The following is a 21,733-nucleotide window of genomic DNA, read 5'->3' as shown; positions in this document are numbered from 1 at the left end:
AGGAGTATAGGCCTATACTCTATACTTTGACTCATGTACTGAGGTTGAGTACTACTTTGTCCAGCACTGCCGGTTACAATGGACTACATCATGTACTACGCCTTATTTAGTTTCCATCGCTGTCCCTCTCTGGTTGCGTCACAGAGCTCTGGCCTACAGACAAACGGCACCAACTGCTTGATCTGTATGTTTAAAGGTCATGGGTCATGATTAGGGTTAAGGGCAGGGGTCTTCAGCAGGGGGTCCTCAGAGATACTGCAGGGGGTCCGCCAAATCTTTGTGTGATAGGGACTTTATTTTTTTTATGTTTACATTACCCACTTGAACCCTCTGCATCCCTATTCTGGGGGGAACATTAGGCGAAAAATAGCAGATCTAAGAGCTCACAACACGTCACAGGCGCGTTGTGAGCATATATAATAGACAATATTATGAAATATCCAAATCATGGTAATGATAGTAAGTATTGAGTATCAAATATAATAATAATAGTGGTGATGTATGTGTACATGTGTAAGTACACAAGTACATATATTACAATACAACATTTATAATAATATAATATCAGCTCAAATACAAAAACTAGACTAAATACATGTATTATTAATCAGTAATAAATATATATATATATATAATATATAATGTGTTTCTTTTGCTTAATGTTTTATGTGAAGCACATTGAATTGCCTTGTTGTTGAAATCTATATGAATGAACTTGCCTGTATGGCGTTTAGTTGCCTGGTAGCCTACACAGCCTCTCTACCACCAGGACTCTTACAGTGCCTCCTCATGGCCACACGCAGTAACTGAGAGGATACGGAGCAGCAGAGGGCCCCAGAGGGTATCAAGAAGACTCACCTCAAAACCAACTCACCCCAGAGGTAGGAATACTCACCCCGGAAGACTCACCCCAGAGGTAGGAAAACTCACCCCCAAGATTTTCGGGGGTAGGAACACTCACCCCATGACCTGAGAAAACTCACCTCGGAAGTCTGACCTGTTGTTTTACACTGCCTCTTTTGTCAAATAAACTGATCTATTCCTACATTTGACCTCTTGTGTTGTGTTATGGTGAACAGCAACTTGTAGCTTATGTGTAAACCTGATATTTAGAGCAGTGTTTCTACAAGTTTTGGGCTTTTCTGCTGAAATCAATATAATCTTGCCTCCTGTCTACATGGACAATGATGACAATATTTTAAACACAAAAATATCATTGAACAACATAATTTGGTAATTCTATACCTTCAAAGACAGAATTTAATCCAGTATGGATTAAACGTGTCTCATTATGAAAGCATTCTGTGAAAAAGGAAAGCTCACAAGCCGGTAGATGTGCCTTTTTTAAACATACAGACTTGGTGTAGAGGGGAAAGGTTAAACCCACCCACAAAACAAAAACTCACTGTACTTTACACCATTGAGTTTTTCTGGGGTGAGTTTTCCTACCCCCGGGGTGAGTGTTCCGGGGTGAGTTTTCTCAGGTCCTGGGGTGAGTTTACCCACCCCCCGGGGTGAGTGTTCCTACCCCCGGGGTGAGTATTCCTTTTTCAGTTGAGGTGAGTTTGTCTTGGGGTGAGTCTTCTTGTATTCCCCCAGAGGCCCCAGAGGTGAGGGCACACATAGGCCCACTGGCGGTGTGTGGACACACCCTGGCGTCCTCCAACCGCTGACTTAAAAAAAATATATATATTATTGTTTTTAACAGCTGTACCTGTACTGTATCACTCTGGTGAACTGAGGTTACAAAGAAAAGATCACTTCTAACAATCAACCTCAATGCCATATCAACTTTTAAATGATTGGTTAGTTAGTTGATATGATATGCACCACTCCATATAGACCAATTATGTGTTTACTGACATTGAGACTGGACGCACAGGTGATTGTTTCATGCAATCAATTCCCAACCTGTTGTTTTGGGGTGCGCTGGTTTCAGCACACCCCAACCCCCCTCTTGTGTGTTGGCTAGTGAGGCGCGTCCCAGCGAGACCTGATAGAACGGGTTTCATTGCGCGCATACTGGTTGCGCGCATAGCTGCATACTGGTTCGTATCAGTGTGACGTCGTCTGTTAAGGGATCTGTTACTGATTAAACATATTGCATTAATATGTTATAAATATGGACTCAAGGCAGACTGTTTCACTACATTATAAACATTTAACATTTCAGTAGCCTACATACTGTATGGAATATGGAATGCACTTATTTACTGAAATGGTGAACATTAATTACTATTAATTGGAGTTGGGATGATCTAATTTCCCTCAAAACTATTAACATAATACTGCCATTTAGAATTTAGAGTTACTTTGAGGACTTCACAGGCCAGATTGAGATGATCAAAGGGCCGGGTCTGGCCCCCGGACCTTATGTTGCCCATGTGATACTAGATGATTACAAAATAACTGAAAAAGGAACAGAAAGTTGACTATCTGAAATTAAATATTACATACTAAAAAGCTGAATACAAGCACAAATCTAGCCCCATATAGTACCTCTCCCTCCGCTATGTAGCTCCGAGATGAGGTCCTATATCGTTCTCTGCCGTTCGGCTGAAAAATGTCCGCACATTTGCCACTTTACATGTTTCTTACCCCTTTCTGCACATCCGATCCAAAAAGTGAAAGTATTCTGAAATGATCACAGATGTTTGAAATTTTAACTCACCATAAAATCTAACAAACGAGTTGAAAAAAGCACTTTATTCGCCTCTCTCCTCAGCCGGTTCAATAATATTATGCATTAGAAGATGCAATTCAACATTTGACCAGTAGGGGAATCAGTAATGTTATCTCTATGGGCGCAACTCTTGCGCAATGTCTTAAAAACATGTAACCGGCGGAGGAGAGAGGCGAATAAAGTGCTTTTTTCAACTCGTTTGTTAGATTTTATGGTGAGTTAAAATTTCAAACATCTGTGATCATTTCAGAATACCTTTACTTTTTGGATACGATGTGCAGAAAGGGGTAAGAAACATGTAAAGTGGCAAATGTGCGGACATTTTTCAGCCGAACGGCAGAGAACGATATGGAACCTCATCTCGGAGCTATACAGCGGAGGGTGAGGTTCCGATTGGAGCTAGCACAAATCAATCTATGTACAAAACAAAACAATATATAACTTGATGCCAAAACTTACAGGACCTTTTACTAACTGAGTATATTTGAATCTACTTTTATTTAAGTAAAAAAAAAAGAAGGAAAAAAAGAAAGAAATCAGAATACTTCACTTATTCCACCACTGATAGTCACCTCCCGCGTGACGTCATACGACGTCCTCACGTGACTTCCGCTGGTGCCTGCTCCACCCGTCAGCAGCCATGATGGTGAGTGTTGCTCCCTTCACCTCTCTCTCTCTCTCTCTGTATTTCTCTATCTATCTACCTATCTATTTATCTATCCATCTCTCTCTCGTCTCTCTCCCTCTCTCTGTTCTCTCTGTTCCTCCAGAAGGTGTGTGTCCATCTCTGTGCTCGGCGCGCCGCTCCTCTGTTAATGTGTGTGTGTTTGTGTTTGTGTTTACATCCAGCAGGAAGGGCTGGATGACGGCCCTGACTTCCTCTCCGAGGAGGACAGAGGAGTAAGTTATTCTATTATTATTATTATTATTAATGTATTATATCTAGGGGTCTTCAACGTTTTCAGGCCAAGGACCCCCTAGCTGAGAGAGAGATGAAGCAGGGACCCCTCTATATTGTAACATTGTTTCAGATTCAAAACGTTTTGTTTACGTGGTCTGCTCTCTTTTCCCTCTACACCTATTTTGCCTACAGCTCTTAAATAGCCGATCTACAAGCTCACAACGCCTCGCAGCGTTGTGAGCTTGTAGATCTGCTATTTTTGGCTAATGTTCCCCTCAGAATAGGGATGCTAGGGTTCAAGTGGTTAATGTAAAACAAAAAATCCTCTCACACAAAGATTTGGCGGACCCCCTATAGTATCTCTGAGGACCCCCTAGGGGTCCCGGACCCCTGGTTTAAACATTAAACATGTCGGAAGAAGGCCGCTGGACAGGAGCTGTGATACTGGACCGTTAGCTGACAAAGCAAAACATTCTGTATTCTCATCCGGACATGATGATGATGATGATTGTGATTATGATTATTCTATTGAACATACAAAGTGTGTGACTTGCTAGTCAAACGTGAAGGAAACACCAGACAACACAGATCTGCTGGCTGACCGACCATTCAGCAGTGTGTCACATGCCTAGCTGTCACTCGCATGTTTACACACACACACACACACACACACACACACACACACACACACACACACACACACACACACACACACACACACACACACAGAGAGAGAGAGCATAATTTAAAAAGGGGAGTGTAATTGGTTTATTGGTTCGTCTTATCTCTGCGTGTCAGTGTGTCTTGTGTTATGAACAAACATGCACATGCATACAAGAACCACACAATATTGGCGTTCGTATTGAGATGGCTGATTTTGTGTGTGTGTGTGTGTGTGTTCTCCAGCCACGGCCAGTGAACGTAGACCTCCAGACAGATGCAACCCTCCAGGTTGACATCTCTGACGCTCTGAGCGAGAGGGACAAAGTCAAGTTCACAGTTCACACCAAGGTAAGACTCAGTAGATCTGTAGACAGATGGATAGGCCTATGGACAGTGTTGCATTGCTCATTGCACACGGCACCACACACACACACACAGGTTTTTTTTTCTGGAGCACATGCACGCACATGCATCGATCGAAAACAACCCAAAGTTTACAAAAGCTGCCGACTGCAGAGTGTCCCCAGCGTGAATTAACGTAGGAACGAGCCTAGATGCATATCAATGGTCCATTGTGTGACCTGCTAAATCCTGTTGTGTAGGTATTAAGAGGCGTGACGTCATTAAAATAACGTACCACCAAAGCTAAAATCACCACTGCCTATAGGTAATAACAGTACACTTTTATGCAATTTGTGTAGCACCTTTCATAGTGGCTGCAGTTCAAAGTGCTTCACAGGCAGAACAGTGTTCAGATAACTTCCCCAAAAAAGAGAGAAGTCAGACATGAAAAAGTATACATATCAATTACACCAGCTAAAAACCATAACATAGGCACAAAGCGTGGGCGTAAAAGGACGGGCATAGAATTTGAAATGATATAAGAAGAACTGAATAAGAAGAAAAAAAGAAAGACACCAGAAATATCATTCAATTTTCTTAAATCCATAGACAAGAAATATCTTATTGATAGAGTGTGGAGGACGATATAAAGTGCTAGGAGAAGGCTAACCTAAAGAGATGAGAAGATGTCTTTAGCTTTTGTTTAAAGATTTCGGTGGAGTCGGCCTCTGACTTCCCCAGGGGAGTATGTTCCATAGTTTTGGTGCATACATGGAAAATGTTGCCTCTCCTATTTTCTTATTTGACTGACTTGTATTAGGTATACCTGCTGTGGAGGATCTCAGTGCTCTAGTAGAGTGTATGGCAATAAGAAATCTGTCATGTTATGTATGGCCTAGACCATTTGGGTGCTTTATAAACCATGAGCAGAACCTTCTTGAAATCTATTGTATGGGGGACTGGGAGCCAATGAAGAGTGGACAGGACTGGTGTATTTTTTTGTTTTGGTTAATAATCTTGCAGCAGAGTTTTGTATAAATTCTGTCTGTGGCCTGTTTTGGGAGTGCTGTGAGCAGAGCATTACAGTAGTGACTGGTGATGAAGGCGTGGGTTATTTCTTCTGCATCTGATTGTGACAGGAAGGGTTGTACTTTTACTATGTTTATGAGATGGGGAAAAATGCTATTTTGTTTATTTTATTGATGTGAGGTGTAAAATTTAGATCTGAGTCAAGTATGACTCCAAGGGTCGGGCACGGTGGCAGGCTCGGTAGCGCTGTCGCAGGGGATGCTGTGGACGCTAGGGGTGTGTTCTCTCCTCCGCGTCATCAGTGCCCATACCCTAGGTGGGGTTGGCGAAAGGGCCTTTCTGTGTGGAGTTTGCATGTTCTCCCCGTGTCCCCTAGGGTGGGTACCCTCACTAAAAACATGCAGTAATCCTGGTCTCTATACTGCCTCCCCCTGGTCAGCCGGGGCTGATGGTGGGGAACGGAACTGGTTGGAATAACGTGTTCCTTCCACGCGCTACGTCCTGAAAACTCCCCCCTGTCAGGTGATAAACAGCAGCCTGCTCACTCCTCATGCATTGAAGGAGGCATGAGCTCAGTTCCCTCAGTACCTCAGCTCTCCCCAGGCTGGCAGAGGGAGAGTAGCGCTCAGGATAGCAGCTAAGGCAATTGGCACTGGGTGAAAAAATAGGTTACAAAAATCGTGGGATAAAACTTTTAGAAGTATAACTCCAAGGCTGGTTACTGTGGTTTAACCCGGGCAGCTAGATGTCCTGGGGAATTTTCATTTAGTTTTAGTTGGTTTGCATTCATGTTGATATTTCACTGATGCAGGAGGTGAGGTTCTAGGGATGTGTATATAATTGTGTGTGGATAGATCTATAGACCACTGGTTCACAAGTGGGGTCTGTTGAGGGGTTTCCAGGGGATCCACAGCAAAACTTTATTTTACAGCTATTCTAAAACAGCTAGACTGCATGCTCAGAACAGGAGCTTGTGGATCAGCTATTTTTGAAAAATATTGACAAGTTTTGCCAAATGATGACAAATCTTCTCGTGTGTGTGTGTGTGTGTGTGTGTGTGTGTGTGTGTGTGTGTGTGTGTGTGTGTGTGTGTGTGTGTGTGTGTGTGTGTGTGTGTGTGTGTGTGTGTGTGTGTGTGTGTGTGTGTGTGTGTGTGTGTGTGTGTGTGTGTGTGTGTGTGTGTGTGGTCATTACAGAGCACTCTTCCTAACTTTAAGCAGAATGAGTTCTCTGTTGTTCGTCAACATGAAGAGTTCATCTGGCTACACGACTCCTTCATAGAGAATGAAGACTATGCTGGCTACATCGTAAGTACCTGACTTTACTACTAAATACTACCTTTTATGGCTGAAAAACATTGAAGACCCCTGCTTTATAATGTATGTACACCTAATAGAAGATGGCAATCGTACGTTTTATATTGATATCGATCACCTTATATATCGAGTCCTTATCGATCCTACAATCAATCTTTTTCTGTTATTTGGTGGAAAGAAGAGAGAACAATAGATTCTTAACAGGACTGGAATTGCTTTTATTTGTTAATTCTGAGTTGGTGCCTAATTTATTTAAGCCTAATTTAAGTCAAATTTATACCTTGTTGTGTGAAGTGTCACACACCATTCTACAAGCTCACAATTCAATTCAATGGGCTTTATTGGCATGAGAAAACACACATAGTGTTGCACTGCACCTCGTTTTTGAGCATGTAGATCTGCTATTTCCGGCAAGGACAGATAAAGAAGGCTGCAGATTCATGTTGTCATGCTAAAAAATGACTAGTGTCACCACTATGATAGATAAAGATTGTACTACTTTGCGATTATGATAGATAAGGATTGTACTAGTTAGTGACTATAATAACTAAATGTTTGTAGTAGTTAGTGATTGTGATAGCTTGACTGTACATTTGGTGACTGTTAGTACCGCAGCCGCACACTATTCTTAAACAGCACAGAGTTAATGAGTGGTTGATGGTTCAAGTTGTATTGCTAGTTAAAGTGTATTATGTGCTGCTGTGTTTAAGGTTCAAGGTTCTTCATTTGTTCCCGAGGGTACATTTGTTTTGCAGAAGGGAAATGCAGCAATCCAGTTAAAACAAGCAAGACATCACAACCTATACAGATTGCAGATATTAAAACAAACCAAATACATTAAAACATACTAAGAAGAAGGTCATGACAAGTGCTTTTACACACACATATTCACTCACACACTCTGAGCTTTAAGTGCCGTGACTAGGTGAGGTGTATTGTCTTGTGCTATTGCTGTCTCATAGTGCAATGGCTGCAGGTACAAAATAATGTCTACCGGTGTATTGTTTATTTTACCAAAAAGCACCTTCTGGAGCCCGTATAGGATGTTTGCAGCTGTGATGTGAGGAGTGTAGAACTGATGGGTTGAGTTGAGACTCTCCTATAAGCTTACTTAAACACTTGACAATTATGGTTTAGAGAGAATGTTTGTTCTCCAGACACAGAATACCATACCATGTCACAAGGGAACAAGACAAGGTTGGATTCAATAAAAGCCTGATAAAAGAGGGTCATCGTGTTTTTGTCAGTGTGAACACGGGACAGTTTTCTAAGACGTAGAAGAATTTTTCAAGTGCCGTTGTCTTTTCTTAGACACTGCATCACAGTTCTGCTTGAAGGTCAGTTTAGTCTACGACTGTCCCAAGATACTTACAGCGCTACTACATGTTCCACAGCCTGATTATAATTTTTTTAATCTTGTAAGTTTTAAAATCTATAATCATACTATTTGTTTTGAATGTGTTTAGCTCCAAGAAAGTTTTGTCACATCAGGTGACAAACTCCTCAACTGCTAATAGGCCGTGGCTGAATCATCATCGCTTGGCAGACTCAAAATGACTGTCATATGCAAATTTCAGTGTGGGCCTGTTGTCATGTTTACTTTGGCATATGATGGTGTACAGAATGTAAAGTAGATCCGATGAAGTTCTGGTCTACTCCTTCTGTTTGCATTTTGTAAGCTATGGGTAGCCATAGCTGAATGGTTAGAGACCCCGCCTAGAAAGCCGGAGGTCTCAGGTACGATTCCAGCCCTCAGCAATGTGTCGGAAGTGTCCCCCCTGGTAACTGGTCAAAGCTGGTCAAACATTGGCCAAATTGTCAAATAATGAAGAAAGAGCCAAATATTGTGAAAATAGCCGATCTACAAGCTCACAAATATTTATCTGTGGAACCGAGTCGAACTAAGGGTGCGTTCGAAAATTGCTCACCGGAGTGCACTCGCCTATTAGTTTGTATTGGCCAGTGTGCTCAGTGCTGTTTTTCCAAACGCACCCTTAATGTAATGCCTCAAGTGCTACAATTCCAAGTGCTTGTCAGGGTGGGGGGTCCCCAGTTCAAATATTATTTTGTGGGGGTCACGGCCTGAAAAGGTTGCCAACCACTGCCTTATACAACTAGAGCCCAACCGATACTACTTATATATTTATATATTATATAGATATACTGGCCGATATATCTTCTATTATTTCATTTGAGTTTTCTGATGACATCGGTATTCGGTATCAGCAATTATGCAGCCGCAGACATCACAATTTTTAACCACTTTCAACCGTGTGTCCCTATTTTGAGCATGTCATTCATTATAGGCAAAAATCTTCAAAAGGATTCCAAAATGTTCCACAATAGCAGAGTGTGTACTACTTTTTTTGTTATCAATTGTTTTTATTATATCAAAAGTACAATCACGTTTTTACATGAATACATTTTTCAACAACAAAAACAAGATACAAACAACTTAAAACAGAAACAATAATAATAAAAATAAAAATAAACCCACCCACCCCTCCCCGGACCAACAATGTCTCAAAATGTAAGGATCAAACACCATGCCTATACCTGTGCAAGGTCATAACACTGTTATACAACACTTAAACCAAGTCTTTAATCTTATCTGCAACGTTAGACCACATATCAATGTTCTTCTCACTTGCTCCATGCAACCTTGCCGTTGACAGTTCTAAATAAACAATATCTAAAAAAGTTAAAGCCCATTGGCGAAAAGTTAGAGTATGAGGAGGTTTCCACCTTGTAGCTACCATTTTCTTTGCAGCTGTTAAGCCAGCAAAGAAAATGCGCTTATGTGTGCAGTTCAGTTGTAGCCGGGACACATCATTTAATATAAATACCGATGGAGAAGGTGTAATATTAGCTCCCAAAAGTAATGACAATTTAGCAGCAACCATACTCCAAAAAGAGGAAACATTTGGACATTCCCAAACCATGTGAAAAAAGGTACCAATAACATTTGGATTACAAAATGTGCAGTTGGGGCTATTTATAAACCTCATAGCACATAATCTACGGGGAGTCAAATATGTACGGTGAACAAAATTTAAATGAATCTGTTGATGATCTGGATTCCTAGAAGACAGCAATATATTAGACCAAACTGTGTCCCTATCAAAATCAGGCTCCAAATTCCCTATATCATTTCTCCATAGAGTATCCAGAGTGTGTACTACTTGATTAAACATTGTTTTTTTCTTCTTCTAAATTTAGAGTAGTCAAATTATTTTGTACCCCCTTTTTCTCCAGAATTGAGTCTATTATTATTCCAATTAATTCCTCCCCACACACACTGCTGTGTTGTCACTGCTGTTGCACCCTACTGACTCACCTGTCAGTGAGGAGCCCCCACCAGGAGGACATAAGGCCTTCGTCCTACTCCTCCTGCCCAACACTCCCCGCTGACATGTGCCCCCCCCAGCCCGTAGGAGTACGTGCAATGACCGATATCACCCTCCCCGCCCGGCATCCCTCCCCCGAACACGGGCCAATTGTGTTTGCATAGATGCCCGACAAAGCCGGATGCACCACGGTGGATTTCGAGCCCACAACCTGGTGGTGGCCAGGGACTTTACCACTGCACCACCCGAGCGCAATAATGTTAATGATGAGCATTTAGTGTGTTGTTGTTTTCAGATAATGCTAGTCCTAATGAATGTGTTGTGTTCTGTTGTGTTCAGATCCCGCCTGCCCCTCCCAGGCCTGACTTTGATGCTTCCAGAGAGAAACTGCAGAAACTGGGGGAGGGGGAGGGGTCGATGACCAAGGAGGAGTTTACCAAGATGAAACAGGAACTGGAGGCGTGAGTAATTTTTCAGTCCCTTGAAGTACCATCGAGCACGGCACTGAGAGCCTGCATGTGACATTAAAGCAACATTGTGTTATACTACTGATTAACAAACAGGAATGACACTGTTTCTCCCCCTTCACATCACCAACACATTACAGCAAACAGAGACAAACTTAAAGGGTGATGAAAACCTAGCCTGACTTTACAATTTGTTTTCCAGTTCAGGTTAAAAAGGACAGCAGGGTATAAACATGGCGGGCTGACCTTATAGTACACCGTGATGTCAGCAACGCAGCTGCAGCTAATCAAATTAATAATGGTGGTTGTGTTAAATTTAGATGTGTCAATAATACTGTCTATGCTGCTGCACATTGTTACCTCCATGGCCTATAATCGCACACACCCATTATTATTCATTTGATTAACTGCAGCAGCTGTGTTGCTTACTAGCCTGCCATGTTTTTAATCTGCAGTAGTAGCAACATGGATGACCTGTGTGTGCACATATTGGTTCTTCCTAAACTTCCTACAGCAAATAGTATTTAAAAAAAACGAGGCATGGTGGCGCAGTTGGTTGTGCTTTAGCCTCACAGCTAGAAGGTCCTGGGTTTGATTCCCGCCGGGGACGCTGTGGGCGCTCGGGGTGTGTTCTCTCCTCCGCATCATCAGTGCCCATACCCTAGGAAGGGTTGGCGAAAGGGCTTTTCTGTGTGGAGTTTGCATGTTCTCCCGTGAGAGTAGTGCCCAGGATTACAGCTTGGGCAATTGGCACTGGGTGAAAAAGTTATAAAAAGAATTGTGGGATAATGTTTTTGATAGTTTTTAGCTTTAAAACTGTGAAATGTGTACTGATTTCATAGAACAATAGACAAACAAATGTTAAATATACTGTAACTTACTCTTGTCTGTGTGTGTGTGTGTGTGTGTGTGTGTGTGTGTGTGTGTGTGTGTGTGTGTGTGTGTGTGTGTGTGTGTGTGTGTGTGTGTGTGTGTGTGTGTGTGTGTGTGTGTGTGTGTGTGTGTGTGTGTGTGTGTGTGTGTGTGTTTTTCAGAGAGTACTTGGCTATCTTTAAGAAGACAGTAGCGATGCATGAGGTGTTTCTGTGTCGTGTCGCTGCTCATCCGGTCCTCAGGAAGGACCTCAACTTCCACGTGTTCCTGGAATACAATCAGGATGTGAGTACAAATATGAATGTCTTACACACTGAACACTATAATTCATTGGTGCTCTGTGTTTAAATTCTACCACACTATCCTGAAGCAACCCTGCTAGACGTATAACACTTGTTATTAACACATCTACCGCCAAGGTCTAATCTCAAAATGCACTTACCACTGCCAAGCTTTTTTTGTTTTTTTGATTCCGCCATAGCCCCCGCTAAATCCGTTTAAAATCCGCGTTCATTTGGTTCGACACAAACACGGGATCCGACATTACAAAACACCGAAGACCGCGACGCGATCGGTGCCTCCATTTTGAAGAACGAGGGCAAAACGTTACAGTGGGGGATGCGGAGAGCAAAACAACAAGCCGAGATAACCGCTTCCAAAGTTGATCGCTAGACAGGAAACGGAGGCGGGACAAAAAACGGAAACAGTATTATTTCGTTTCCGGTCCAAAAAAAATCCGGAATCTGCACCTGTTCGATTTAACATGGGAAAACACCCGCCCCGTAGGACTACGGGTACGGCGGTTAACGGTTGGATTTAACGGCCCGTAGGACTACGGTCTTGGCGGTCAATGTGTTAACCACTTGACCACAAAATACTCCGTTGACCAGAGTCCCCCAGTTGTTGTGTTAATGTTATTAACATGTTTTTGACGTGTTCTCAGCTGAGCGTTCGAGGGAAAAACAAGAAAGAGAAGTTGGAGGATTTCTTCAAGAACGTGGTCAAGTCAGCAGATGGAGTTATGGTGGCTGGAGTGAAGGTAACACATTTATTTGAATATATAATATCCAAGATCTTAGATGGTGTTGACATGTGAAAGAAGTAGTTTTCTTTATCTCTTACCCCCCCTGATGCTGTCCATGCAATGGTATGATAAAAAAACATTGATAAAAATGATCCATTCCAATTATCCAGAGGGCTATATACTATGCTCTACATTAAATATCTTTAAAACAAATAGCCGATCTACCCCAATGGGGATGCTTGGGTGTCGGCCGATACCCACCTCGTTGACTGCCATTGTATCGGCAAATAAGATGACATTCACTGATGCCAGTGGCCGAAGTTTATCTGTTGTTTTCACATGTCTGTCATTATGGTTGAATTTGTGCTTATTAAAAGATAGTGTGATGAAGGGCTGAATGACTTTAAAATAGGGATGTTTTATAATGAAGGTTTAGTTGTTTTCCTGGCCCAAGGTTTATTTGTATTCCTGTTATTCATTCCACCTTTCCAGATGGAATGAATAACAGTACAACCAAACCAAAATGGGCATCACAGAACGTTTGCCCCAGAAAAGGGACAATTGTCCACATGGGCCGTTCATGTGGTTAAACCTCAGTAATGGCCCAGAATGACTCAATGAAAACTGTGTGTGTGTGTGTGTGTGTGTGTGTGTGTGTGTGTGTGTGTGTGTGTGTGTGTGTGTGTGTGTGTGTGTGTGTGTGTGTGTGTGTGTGTGTGTGTGTGTGTGTGTGTGTGTGTGTGTGTGTGTGTGTGTGTTTTCAGGATGTAGATGACTTCTTCGAACACGAGAAGACCTTCCTGTTGGAGTATCACAACAGAGTCAAAGACGCCTCCGCTAAATCTGATAAAATGATCAGATCTCATAAAAGTAAGTCTCTCCATCTCTCTCTTCCGCCCTCCATTTCTCTTGAAGTCAATGGACTGGTCACCGTTCATTTGTCACTGCATTTTTATCAAGGACGACAGACATTCGACGTTATATATTTGATCTTGGTCTTTGTTGTATTAATTCATATATTTATGCCCCATTTTATACTTTGTTGTATGATAGTCTTGCGCAAAAGCAGCGATAATAAGCTTGTAGAGCTGCAAGTTTTGAAATGTAAAATACCTGTATATACCTATATATTGAGACATAATATAGACCCTGGGGTAGGACACTTACCGGTTGACAAGAGGTATTGCCTGAAACTCAAAGCCCAAGCGAATCTTTCAGCAGGAGAAATGTTGGCGCTCCTACACAGGTTTGAATCCTGGCTAGGACATAAATGTTAGCTGACAGCCTGACACATGTCTGCACTCTGCATGTAAGCTGATTGTATTGAGACTTCACACTGATTCTGGGAAAAGAAGTGAAATCTGATGACGATTATGATGGTGATAATTATAATGATGTGACTGAATGTGGTCTTTGTTTCAGATGCTGCAGATGACATCAATAGAATCGCTTCCACGCTGTACAGCTTAGGAACTCAAGACAATACTGACGTCTGCAAGTATGTACTACATACTACTGAGACAATACTGACGTGTACTAAATGCAACATTTCTCCTGCTGAGCTAAGCTCGTTTGTAATGTTTTATAATCAATTCAAGTGATAAGTTAGATTATTGTTGCACCCCTTCTCTGAGCATTGAGAAAAAAATCCCTAATCAAGTTTTATATTTATTATTATATGAATCTTCTTCCTTTACAATAGAAGTCTCTGACTGAATCGTGTGTATTTTTCAGGTTTTTTCTGAAGGTGTCAGAGCTGTTTGAAAAAACAAGGGTACGTATTAGTTGTGAATTAGTAGTATTATCAAAACCTTTCCAACGTTTTTTTTTCTTTACTTTACCAATAGCAAAAATAGCAGCTTTACAAGCTCACAAGGCATCGCTGCTTTTGCACGATACTGTTGATAACTGGTTATCTAGTTCAGTGGTTCTTATGCTTTGTTGGCTTCAGTATCCCCTTTGCCTGATTTCTGAAAGTTTTCCCCTTAACATTTTGCTTAGAAAACCATAGCTAGCATATGATGGTATGAATGAAGGATAACCCACCTTTTGATAGGTTTAACATTACAAGTAAGAAATGGAGTGAAAGAGATGCAATTATTGCCTCCTTTATTTTAAACTGTAGCCGTAACATTTCATTAGGACCAGTTTTGATGTTCAAATAATGTTCAAATACGTACTGCTTTTTATTCAATAACAACTGTGCTATTCAAGTTTTTTTTTAAATTGTTTTATCATTAAACAGAACAGCAAAATACATTCTTCCATTGTCCACTTCCACTCCATGTACATGCTGTAGGTAGTATCTCCGCATACCCCTAGGGGGTAGACATACCCCATTTGAGAACCACTGATTTGGTTAAACGCTCGGGCTCTGTTTTAAAATACAAAATTAATATCCTTTTTTGGTCATGGGTGGTATGACTTTAATGGTATAATGATTAAGTGGTTATTTCATTGAGCTTAAGAGGTGTGTGTGTGTGTGTGTGTGTGTGTGTGTGTGTGTGTAGAAGATTGAGGCACGGGTCGCAGCAGATGAGGACTTGAAGCTGGCTGACTTACTGAAGTATTACCTCAGAGAGTCACAAGCTGCTAAGGTAACGTTGTCTGTCTCCTACACTGTCTCTCACGTCCTACTGTCTGTCTGTCTGTCTGTCTGTGTCTGTCTGTCTTACACTGTTTTCCTCTCAGCTGTCTCCCATACTGGCTGTCTCTCTTACACTGTCTCCCTCTCAGCTGTCCTACTGTCTGTCTCTCCTACACTGTCTCTCGCTCAGCTGTCCTACTGTCTGTCTCTCCTACACTCTGTCTCTCAGCTGTCCTAATGTCTGTCTCCTACACTGTCTCCCTCTCAGCTGTCCTACTGTCTTGTCTCCTACACTGTCTCCCTCTCAGCTGTCCTACTGTCTGTCTCTCCTACACTGTCTGTCTCTCAGCTGTCCTCCTACTGTCTCTCCCCTATTGTCTGTCTCTCATACACTGTCTGTGTCTCAGCTGTCCTACATGTGTCCTGTCTCCAGTCAGACGATCTTAATGATGGGGTCTCTCTTGTAAAAGAGATCTTATTTGTATCTCAATTTTCACCGGATTTTCACCTGTTTAAATAAAGGTCAAAAAAGAAAGAAAGAAATTACATTTTCTATGTATTATACAGTTGTCAGACCTTTCGCTTTACTGCACATTTACACTCACCTTGGTGTGAAGTCTATTGTTTACAATGATCATATAATAACGATCACAGGGACTCATGAAGATAAGACAAGAAGATTGTGAAGTTTCACCAAAGACTTGATGCTTTAACTGCTTTTTGTAGCCTTTATTTGACATTCAGAGAGACAGGAGAGAGAGAGCCACAGCCACACATAGTCAGGATGTGATTGAAACCAGAGACTTGCTGTCGGGCATCAGAGCTCATGTGCCACTAGGCTCTCGTGTCGCCCCCCCAAGATGTGATGCTTCAACTGCTTGTTTATCTGTCTCTGTTGTCTGTGTTCTCAGGACCTGTTATACAGGCGTGGCCGTGCGTTAGTGGACTATGAGAACGCCAACAAGGCCCTAGATAAAGCCAGAGCCAAGAATAAAGACGTCCTTCAGGCTGAAAACAGTCAGCAGATCTGCTGCCACAAGTTTGAAAAGATCTCAGAGTCTGCCAAGCAAGGTCTGTCTGTCTGTCTGTCTGTCTGTCTGTTTGTTTCCGCACGTCTGTGTTGATTGGTCATCGTATCAGAGAGAGCACATTTATCAGCTTCAACTGTATAGTGTTATAATTCAAACTTTGTCCGCTCATTTTCTTAGTTTCATCACTTCCTATTTCACTGGTTTATCCTGTATCATCTCTCCTGATTGGATAAAATTGGTATCCTGACCTATTTTTGTTAAAGAGCTGGAGAGAGTTATTGAACAAACACTCCAACGATTGCTATCAGAATATAGAACTATTTATCCCTTATTTTAACACATTGGACGCCAGAGGTTAATCTCATAATGTACCTACCAGTGCCAAGCTCTTTTTGTTGTTTTTTTGTTTTTTTCATGTCGTCATAGCCCCCGCTAAATCCGTTTAAAATCCGCGTTCATTTGGTTCGACACAAACACGGGATCCGTGAAAAACAACAACAAAAAAATCCGAGCCGATCCGTGCCGCCATTTTGAAGTTACAGACGAGAACGTTAGACAGGACAATGTGGTGAGGAAACCCACAAGGGAGATAAATCGATTCTAAGCTGACGCCCAGACAGGAAACGGATGCGAGCGAAAAAACCGGAACCAGTTTTATTCCGTTTCCGGTCGGCCCCGGAACCGGAAATGGGTCGAAAAAAATTCCGGAATGTGCACTTTTTCGATTTAACATGGGAAATGCGAGTCGCGTAGATCTACGCGACTGGCACACTGCGGCTTTAAATCGTTTGGCGTAGATCTACGCGACTGGCACGCGATGTGTTAAGAAGAAAATATCACTTCCATCCTCTTTAAATAAAAATGTCTGTGTTTTTGTTCTTCTCAGAACTCATCGACTTCAAGACGAGGCGAGTGGCAGCTTTCAGAAAGAATCTGGTGGAGCTGGCAGAGTTAGAACTGAAACACGCCAAGGTACACAACACTGTTCTACACACTGCACTACTTACAGTAAGAATTTAGACCCTTGCAGACGCTCTTATCAACATGAACAGTAGTCAACCAGCAACAGACATCAGTAGAGTGCAAAGGAAACAATGTCATTTTTCAAGAAACCAGTACAGAAACTGTACTGGTACTGATGCCAGGAAAACATCAAACCTAGCATCTGTCTGAACAACATTTGGGTCACGCAAAAACATGTGAACACGTAACCAACATCTGTGTTGTATAACTAACATCTATCTAAATAGAATACGTGTAGTGACACAAGCAATGAGGAGTGCTAGGGGGTGAGGTGGAGTCTGAAGAGGTGAGAGCTAGGATCTGATGTGGAGGCTGAAGAGGTGAGTGCTAGGGGGTGAGGTGTAGTCTGAAGAGGTGAGTGCTAGGGGGTGTTGAAGAGGACACTTGGAGCATTGCCCAGGGTGTCTTAGGAAATTAAAATAAATGAATAATTGAACTAAAACTAATATAAATGAATTCTGTGTGTCCAGGGGAATCTTCAGTTGTTGCAGAGTTGCCTTGGCGTTTTGAAAGGAGACAGTTAACTGTCTGTCTCTTCCAAGCAGACAGACGGCTTCTCTCCCAGCATCCCTCCGTCCGTCTGTCTGTCTGTCTGTCTCCGGACGGACGGATGGACGGACGGACGGACGCCAGGAAGTTCGATGAACAGCAGAAGAAGAATACATTCTGGGACGAAGTGTTTTGTCATCAGAGGGAATTCTCCCCACCCTCTCTCTCTCTTTCTCTCTCTCTCTTTCCCTCCCTACCCCTCCCCTCCACCTCTCTGCACCAGTGGTTCTCACAGTGGTGCCCCCATAACTCTGTGTGTACAACATTTGTAACATTAGTACACACTCTCTCATACAGACCTGTAAGGGTCCATTGGAACCCCCTCAAGCAACCTAGATGGTCCCTGGACCCCACTCTGAGAACCACTTTCTCTACACAATTTAAACATGGAAGACGAATAACACTTTTGACACGTTTATGGCTCCCATCCTTGGGGACCCTCACTCCCATCCTTGGGAGCCTCACTCCCATCCTTGGGGACCCTCACTCCCAGGGTCACCCTTGCATTTCTGTCACCCTGGCGTGACCTTCGGGGTGATCCAGGGGCGACCTCGGAGTCGGTCACTAAAGAGGGTTTTCGTCACATGAATTAGAGTCGCCTTCAACCAGGTCCAATTAGTTTCTGTACTGGGACTGTACTGTAGCTGGTCTGGGTTCAGTTGTACGTCTGAACGTCAACCAGTGACGTGTTCCTGAGCTGACCTCAGTTCAGCTGTCTGTGGAACTCATCCCCCGATTTCTGTTCCAGAACACAATTAATCCTGGTTGTTTTTGATTGAGAGTCAAGACACGTTCCACAGAACTGAACTGTAATGTAATGCGCGCACAACACACACACGCCCGCACACGACCGCACACACATGCCCACGCACGCCCACATAAGAGCCAGAGTGAAATATCGGCCATTATTTGACTTTGTTGACGACATCGGTGTCAACAATTATGTAGCCACATTTTTAACCACTTTCGGCCTGCCGTCCCTATTTAGAAAAGTTTTCCAAAATAGCCCATCTACAAGCTAAAGATTTATAGATCGGCTATTGTTTGGAGAGGTTTTGACTAGGGCTTAGGTGGTTTAATGAAAATAAAGTTCAGTTCATGTGTGTATTTTATGTATATTTACTATTTACTTGTGCATCAAATATGGGTCAAAACATTTATTAACAGTGGTCTAGGACTCTACATCGGGCTCTCTAGAACACACACACACACACACACACACACACACACACACACACACACACACACACAGTAAGATCAGTTCTCTTTTGCTGTGAATCTGGGAGGGTGTTGAGTTTCAGTAAACGTTTCAGTGCTGCTTTGTTACCGTGTTGAGTGCAGCTGATTGACAGCAGTTATCTGTCCCAGTTACTAATGACCCGTTTAATCTTCATCATCTTCATCATCATCTCACAAAGTAATATCCTCTTTTCTTTTTCTTTCTTCTTCTCTGTAATTTCATGTGAATCCGTCTGTCGGCCTTAACATCTCCGTCTCGTTAGTTATTAACGCAGGTTGGCCTGTCGGTTATGAAAGTCTGTGTGGCCCGTTAGTTTATAACATCTGTGGCCTGTTGTTGGTTATGAAGGTGAACGTCTGGCCTGTCGGGTATGAATGTCTGTGGCCTATTATGGTTCTTTTCGGCTACATTTTGGTCAGGAGGTGGTGGTGCTATAAGCCGGAGTTCTGGGAACCCAGAACTAGGGTTGGAATCCAGAACCAAATCCAACATTTAGGAACCCAAATCGGTTCCGTCACATTTTATCACACTGTCAGAGCTGGTATGTGTACTTCACGTCTGCTATACATTTACAATACCGCTTGTCCTTAAACGTTCATTTCAAGGACCACCATAACTCTGACAGTGTACAAATTACGGGTCCATTTGGTTCCATTTGTACACTCTCAGAGTTACAGACCTGTAAGGGTCCATTTGGTTCCATTTGTACACTCTCAGAGTTAAAGACCTGCAAGGGTCCATTTGGAATCCCCTATTGGAATCGTTTAAGGGAATCGGACCAGAGGGAATTGTTAAGTCAACCGGAATCATTAAAATCCTAAAGGACCCCAACCCTACCCAGAACGTGTACTTTCAATCCTTTAAAAACTTTTTTTTAATAGCAAAAATGGTAAATCCAAAAGCTCACGATGCATTGTGACGCGACACATTGTGAGATTTTTTTTTTTTTTTTTTTAATGCCATAAGGATAAAGGTAGTTCTGGTTCTAATGGAAATGTAAACAATAAAATGTCACAGAATTTCACAGGTTCTGTGAGGTTTCAGGAAGGTTCTTGGTTTACCCTTCGTAGTCGAAGAGAGCCATTAGTTAACGTCTGTGGCCTGTTGGTGAAGGTTATGAATGCCTCATTAGATACAGAGAAATCAAATCACACAGATGGATTCACAACAGAAAAACTGTTTTTTCAGTGTAGTTGAATGTTTTATGTGACCAAAGCTTCCATTAATTGGAAACACGCTGAAAGAAGCGGTCATGAGAAATTAAATGACAGAAATAATAAATACATTGTTATGAAATTCACTTCATGTTGTCTACCCTTAGAAACGAAAATCAACACATTTTATCTTCTGTGGGTCTTAATTAAATCCGTTCGTCAAAACACATTTTTTAAGTTGTTTTGTTTTAGACATTTAGCATTTTAGCAATGGATATGTGATGCTGAGACACAGGAGAGCAAAATGGTATAATCTGTTCATATTAAAGCTCAATAAAAACACTTTCTTATAAATGTTCAATTGTCTGAGAACTGACTTCTAACTATTGTGTATATGTCACTTATAACATGAGTCTCCCGAATAAAGCACATTGTTTAGATTGGAAGAAAACTATTCAATCAGATTTAGATTTTAAAGCACGTTATTTATATTGGAAGAAGGCAATTCAATCATTTTGCAGAGAGGAAACTCCTCAAGCTATTGTTATACTGTACTCTTCTGCCATCTAGTGGCTCTTCTTTTAACTGCAGGTGCCATTCAAGCTCTTGATATCAATTGATTTCAAGAGCTCACTACTATGATCTTAAGCACTATTCAAAAATATTAAGAATACCGATGCAGCACGTTGTGAGCTTGTAGATCTGCTGTGTGTGTGTGTGTGTGTGTGTGTGTGTGTGTGTCTGTCTGTCTGTCTGTCTGTCTGTCTCTCTCTTTCTTTGTGGAGGCAACTATACCATGCTGGACTTCAGCGTTTTGAGGAGGAGAGGAGTGAGGCGAGGGAAAGGAAACGCCAGGGGAGAAAGATGGTCACTGCAGCCAAGACCACAACTAATATTGACTTCATATGCCCCCACTGCAATAGACCATGTGGCTCTCACATTGGACTTCACAGTCACCTCAAAACTCACCAAGAAGTAGAAGTCATCATCGGATACGATGGACTACCATAAGCAGTAAGTAATAAGTTGAGTAGAAGGACTGGTTTTCTGTCAATTATAAAAATGTTACATTTTCAATAATGGGTCCATGATGTCTTACTTGTTGAATACTTAGTGCTTAATGTACTCTTGCATGCTGAAAATTCAGATCTACAAGCTCACAACGCATTGAAGCTTTTAAATGTGCTATTTTCAGTGTGCATCATCAGCATCATATGGTGAAGTATAAATGAGTCCTGAAGGCCCATTTTGTTTTGTCCCCATTAGGAGAGGGGGGGGGGACCTGATTTATACTTAGTTCCACGCTAGTATAGCAGATCTACAAGCTCACAACAGCTTGTAGATCGGCTATTTTCTCAATGTTTGCCTCTTTCTTTCATACTATTTTACATTACATTACATTACTATTTGGCTTTGACGTGGTTATTCCCTGTGTCGTCAATTTGTTCTTTGATCTGTGCCCACTCAAAGACCTTTTATTTGTGTTATTTATTTCAGACCACAT

The 21,733-nt window shown here is 42.0% G+C and overlaps 1 protein-coding gene across 2 annotated transcripts; it reads left to right on the top strand.

Moving 5' to 3' along the window:
* Positions 1 to 3,308: 3,308 nt before the first annotated feature.
* snx6 (sorting nexin 6) lies at positions 3,309 to 20,590 on the top strand. Of its 2 annotated transcripts, none has more exons than XM_084045809.1 (14): positions 3,309 to 3,329; positions 3,536 to 3,583; positions 4,491 to 4,595; positions 6,815 to 6,925; positions 10,621 to 10,742; positions 11,783 to 11,906; positions 12,565 to 12,660; positions 13,410 to 13,515; positions 14,068 to 14,143; positions 14,380 to 14,419; positions 15,156 to 15,242; positions 16,144 to 16,303; positions 17,150 to 17,235; positions 17,757 to 20,590. In XM_084045809.1, exons 1-14 carry the CDS (start codon positions 3,324 to 3,326, stop codon positions 17,808 to 17,810), a joined length of 1,221 nt encoding a protein of 406 aa, XP_083901935.1. In that variant the 5' UTR covers positions 3,309 to 3,323; the 3' UTR covers positions 17,811 to 20,590. The 2 variants fall into 2 exon arrangements, with proteins under 2 accessions (XP_083901935.1, XP_083901934.1); XM_084045808.1 differs by having other exon boundaries at positions 3,320 to 3,329; positions 3,533 to 3,583.
* The last annotated feature ends 1,143 nt before the right edge of the window (positions 20,591 to 21,733 follow it).

The sequence above is a fragment of the Gymnoscopelus microlampas genome (assembly GCF_963454915.1).
Source record: "Gymnoscopelus microlampas genome assembly, chromosome: 20".
Lineage (NCBI taxonomy): Eukaryota > Metazoa > Chordata > Actinopteri > Myctophiformes > Myctophidae > Gymnoscopelus > Gymnoscopelus microlampas.
This window is presented reverse-complemented; position numbering and strand designations above follow the sequence as displayed.

Excerpts from the sequence above, each read along its gene's own strand:
- snx6 (XM_084045808.1), top strand. Across the intron at positions 6,926-10,620 it reads AAGACTATGCTGGCTACATC|ATCCCGCCTGCCCCTCCCAG; the intron begins GTAAGTACCTGA and ends TGTTGTGTTCAG. Across the intron at positions 12,661-13,409 it reads TTATGGTGGCTGGAGTGAAG|GATGTAGATGACTTCTTCGA; the intron begins GTAACACATTTA and ends GTGTGTTTTCAG.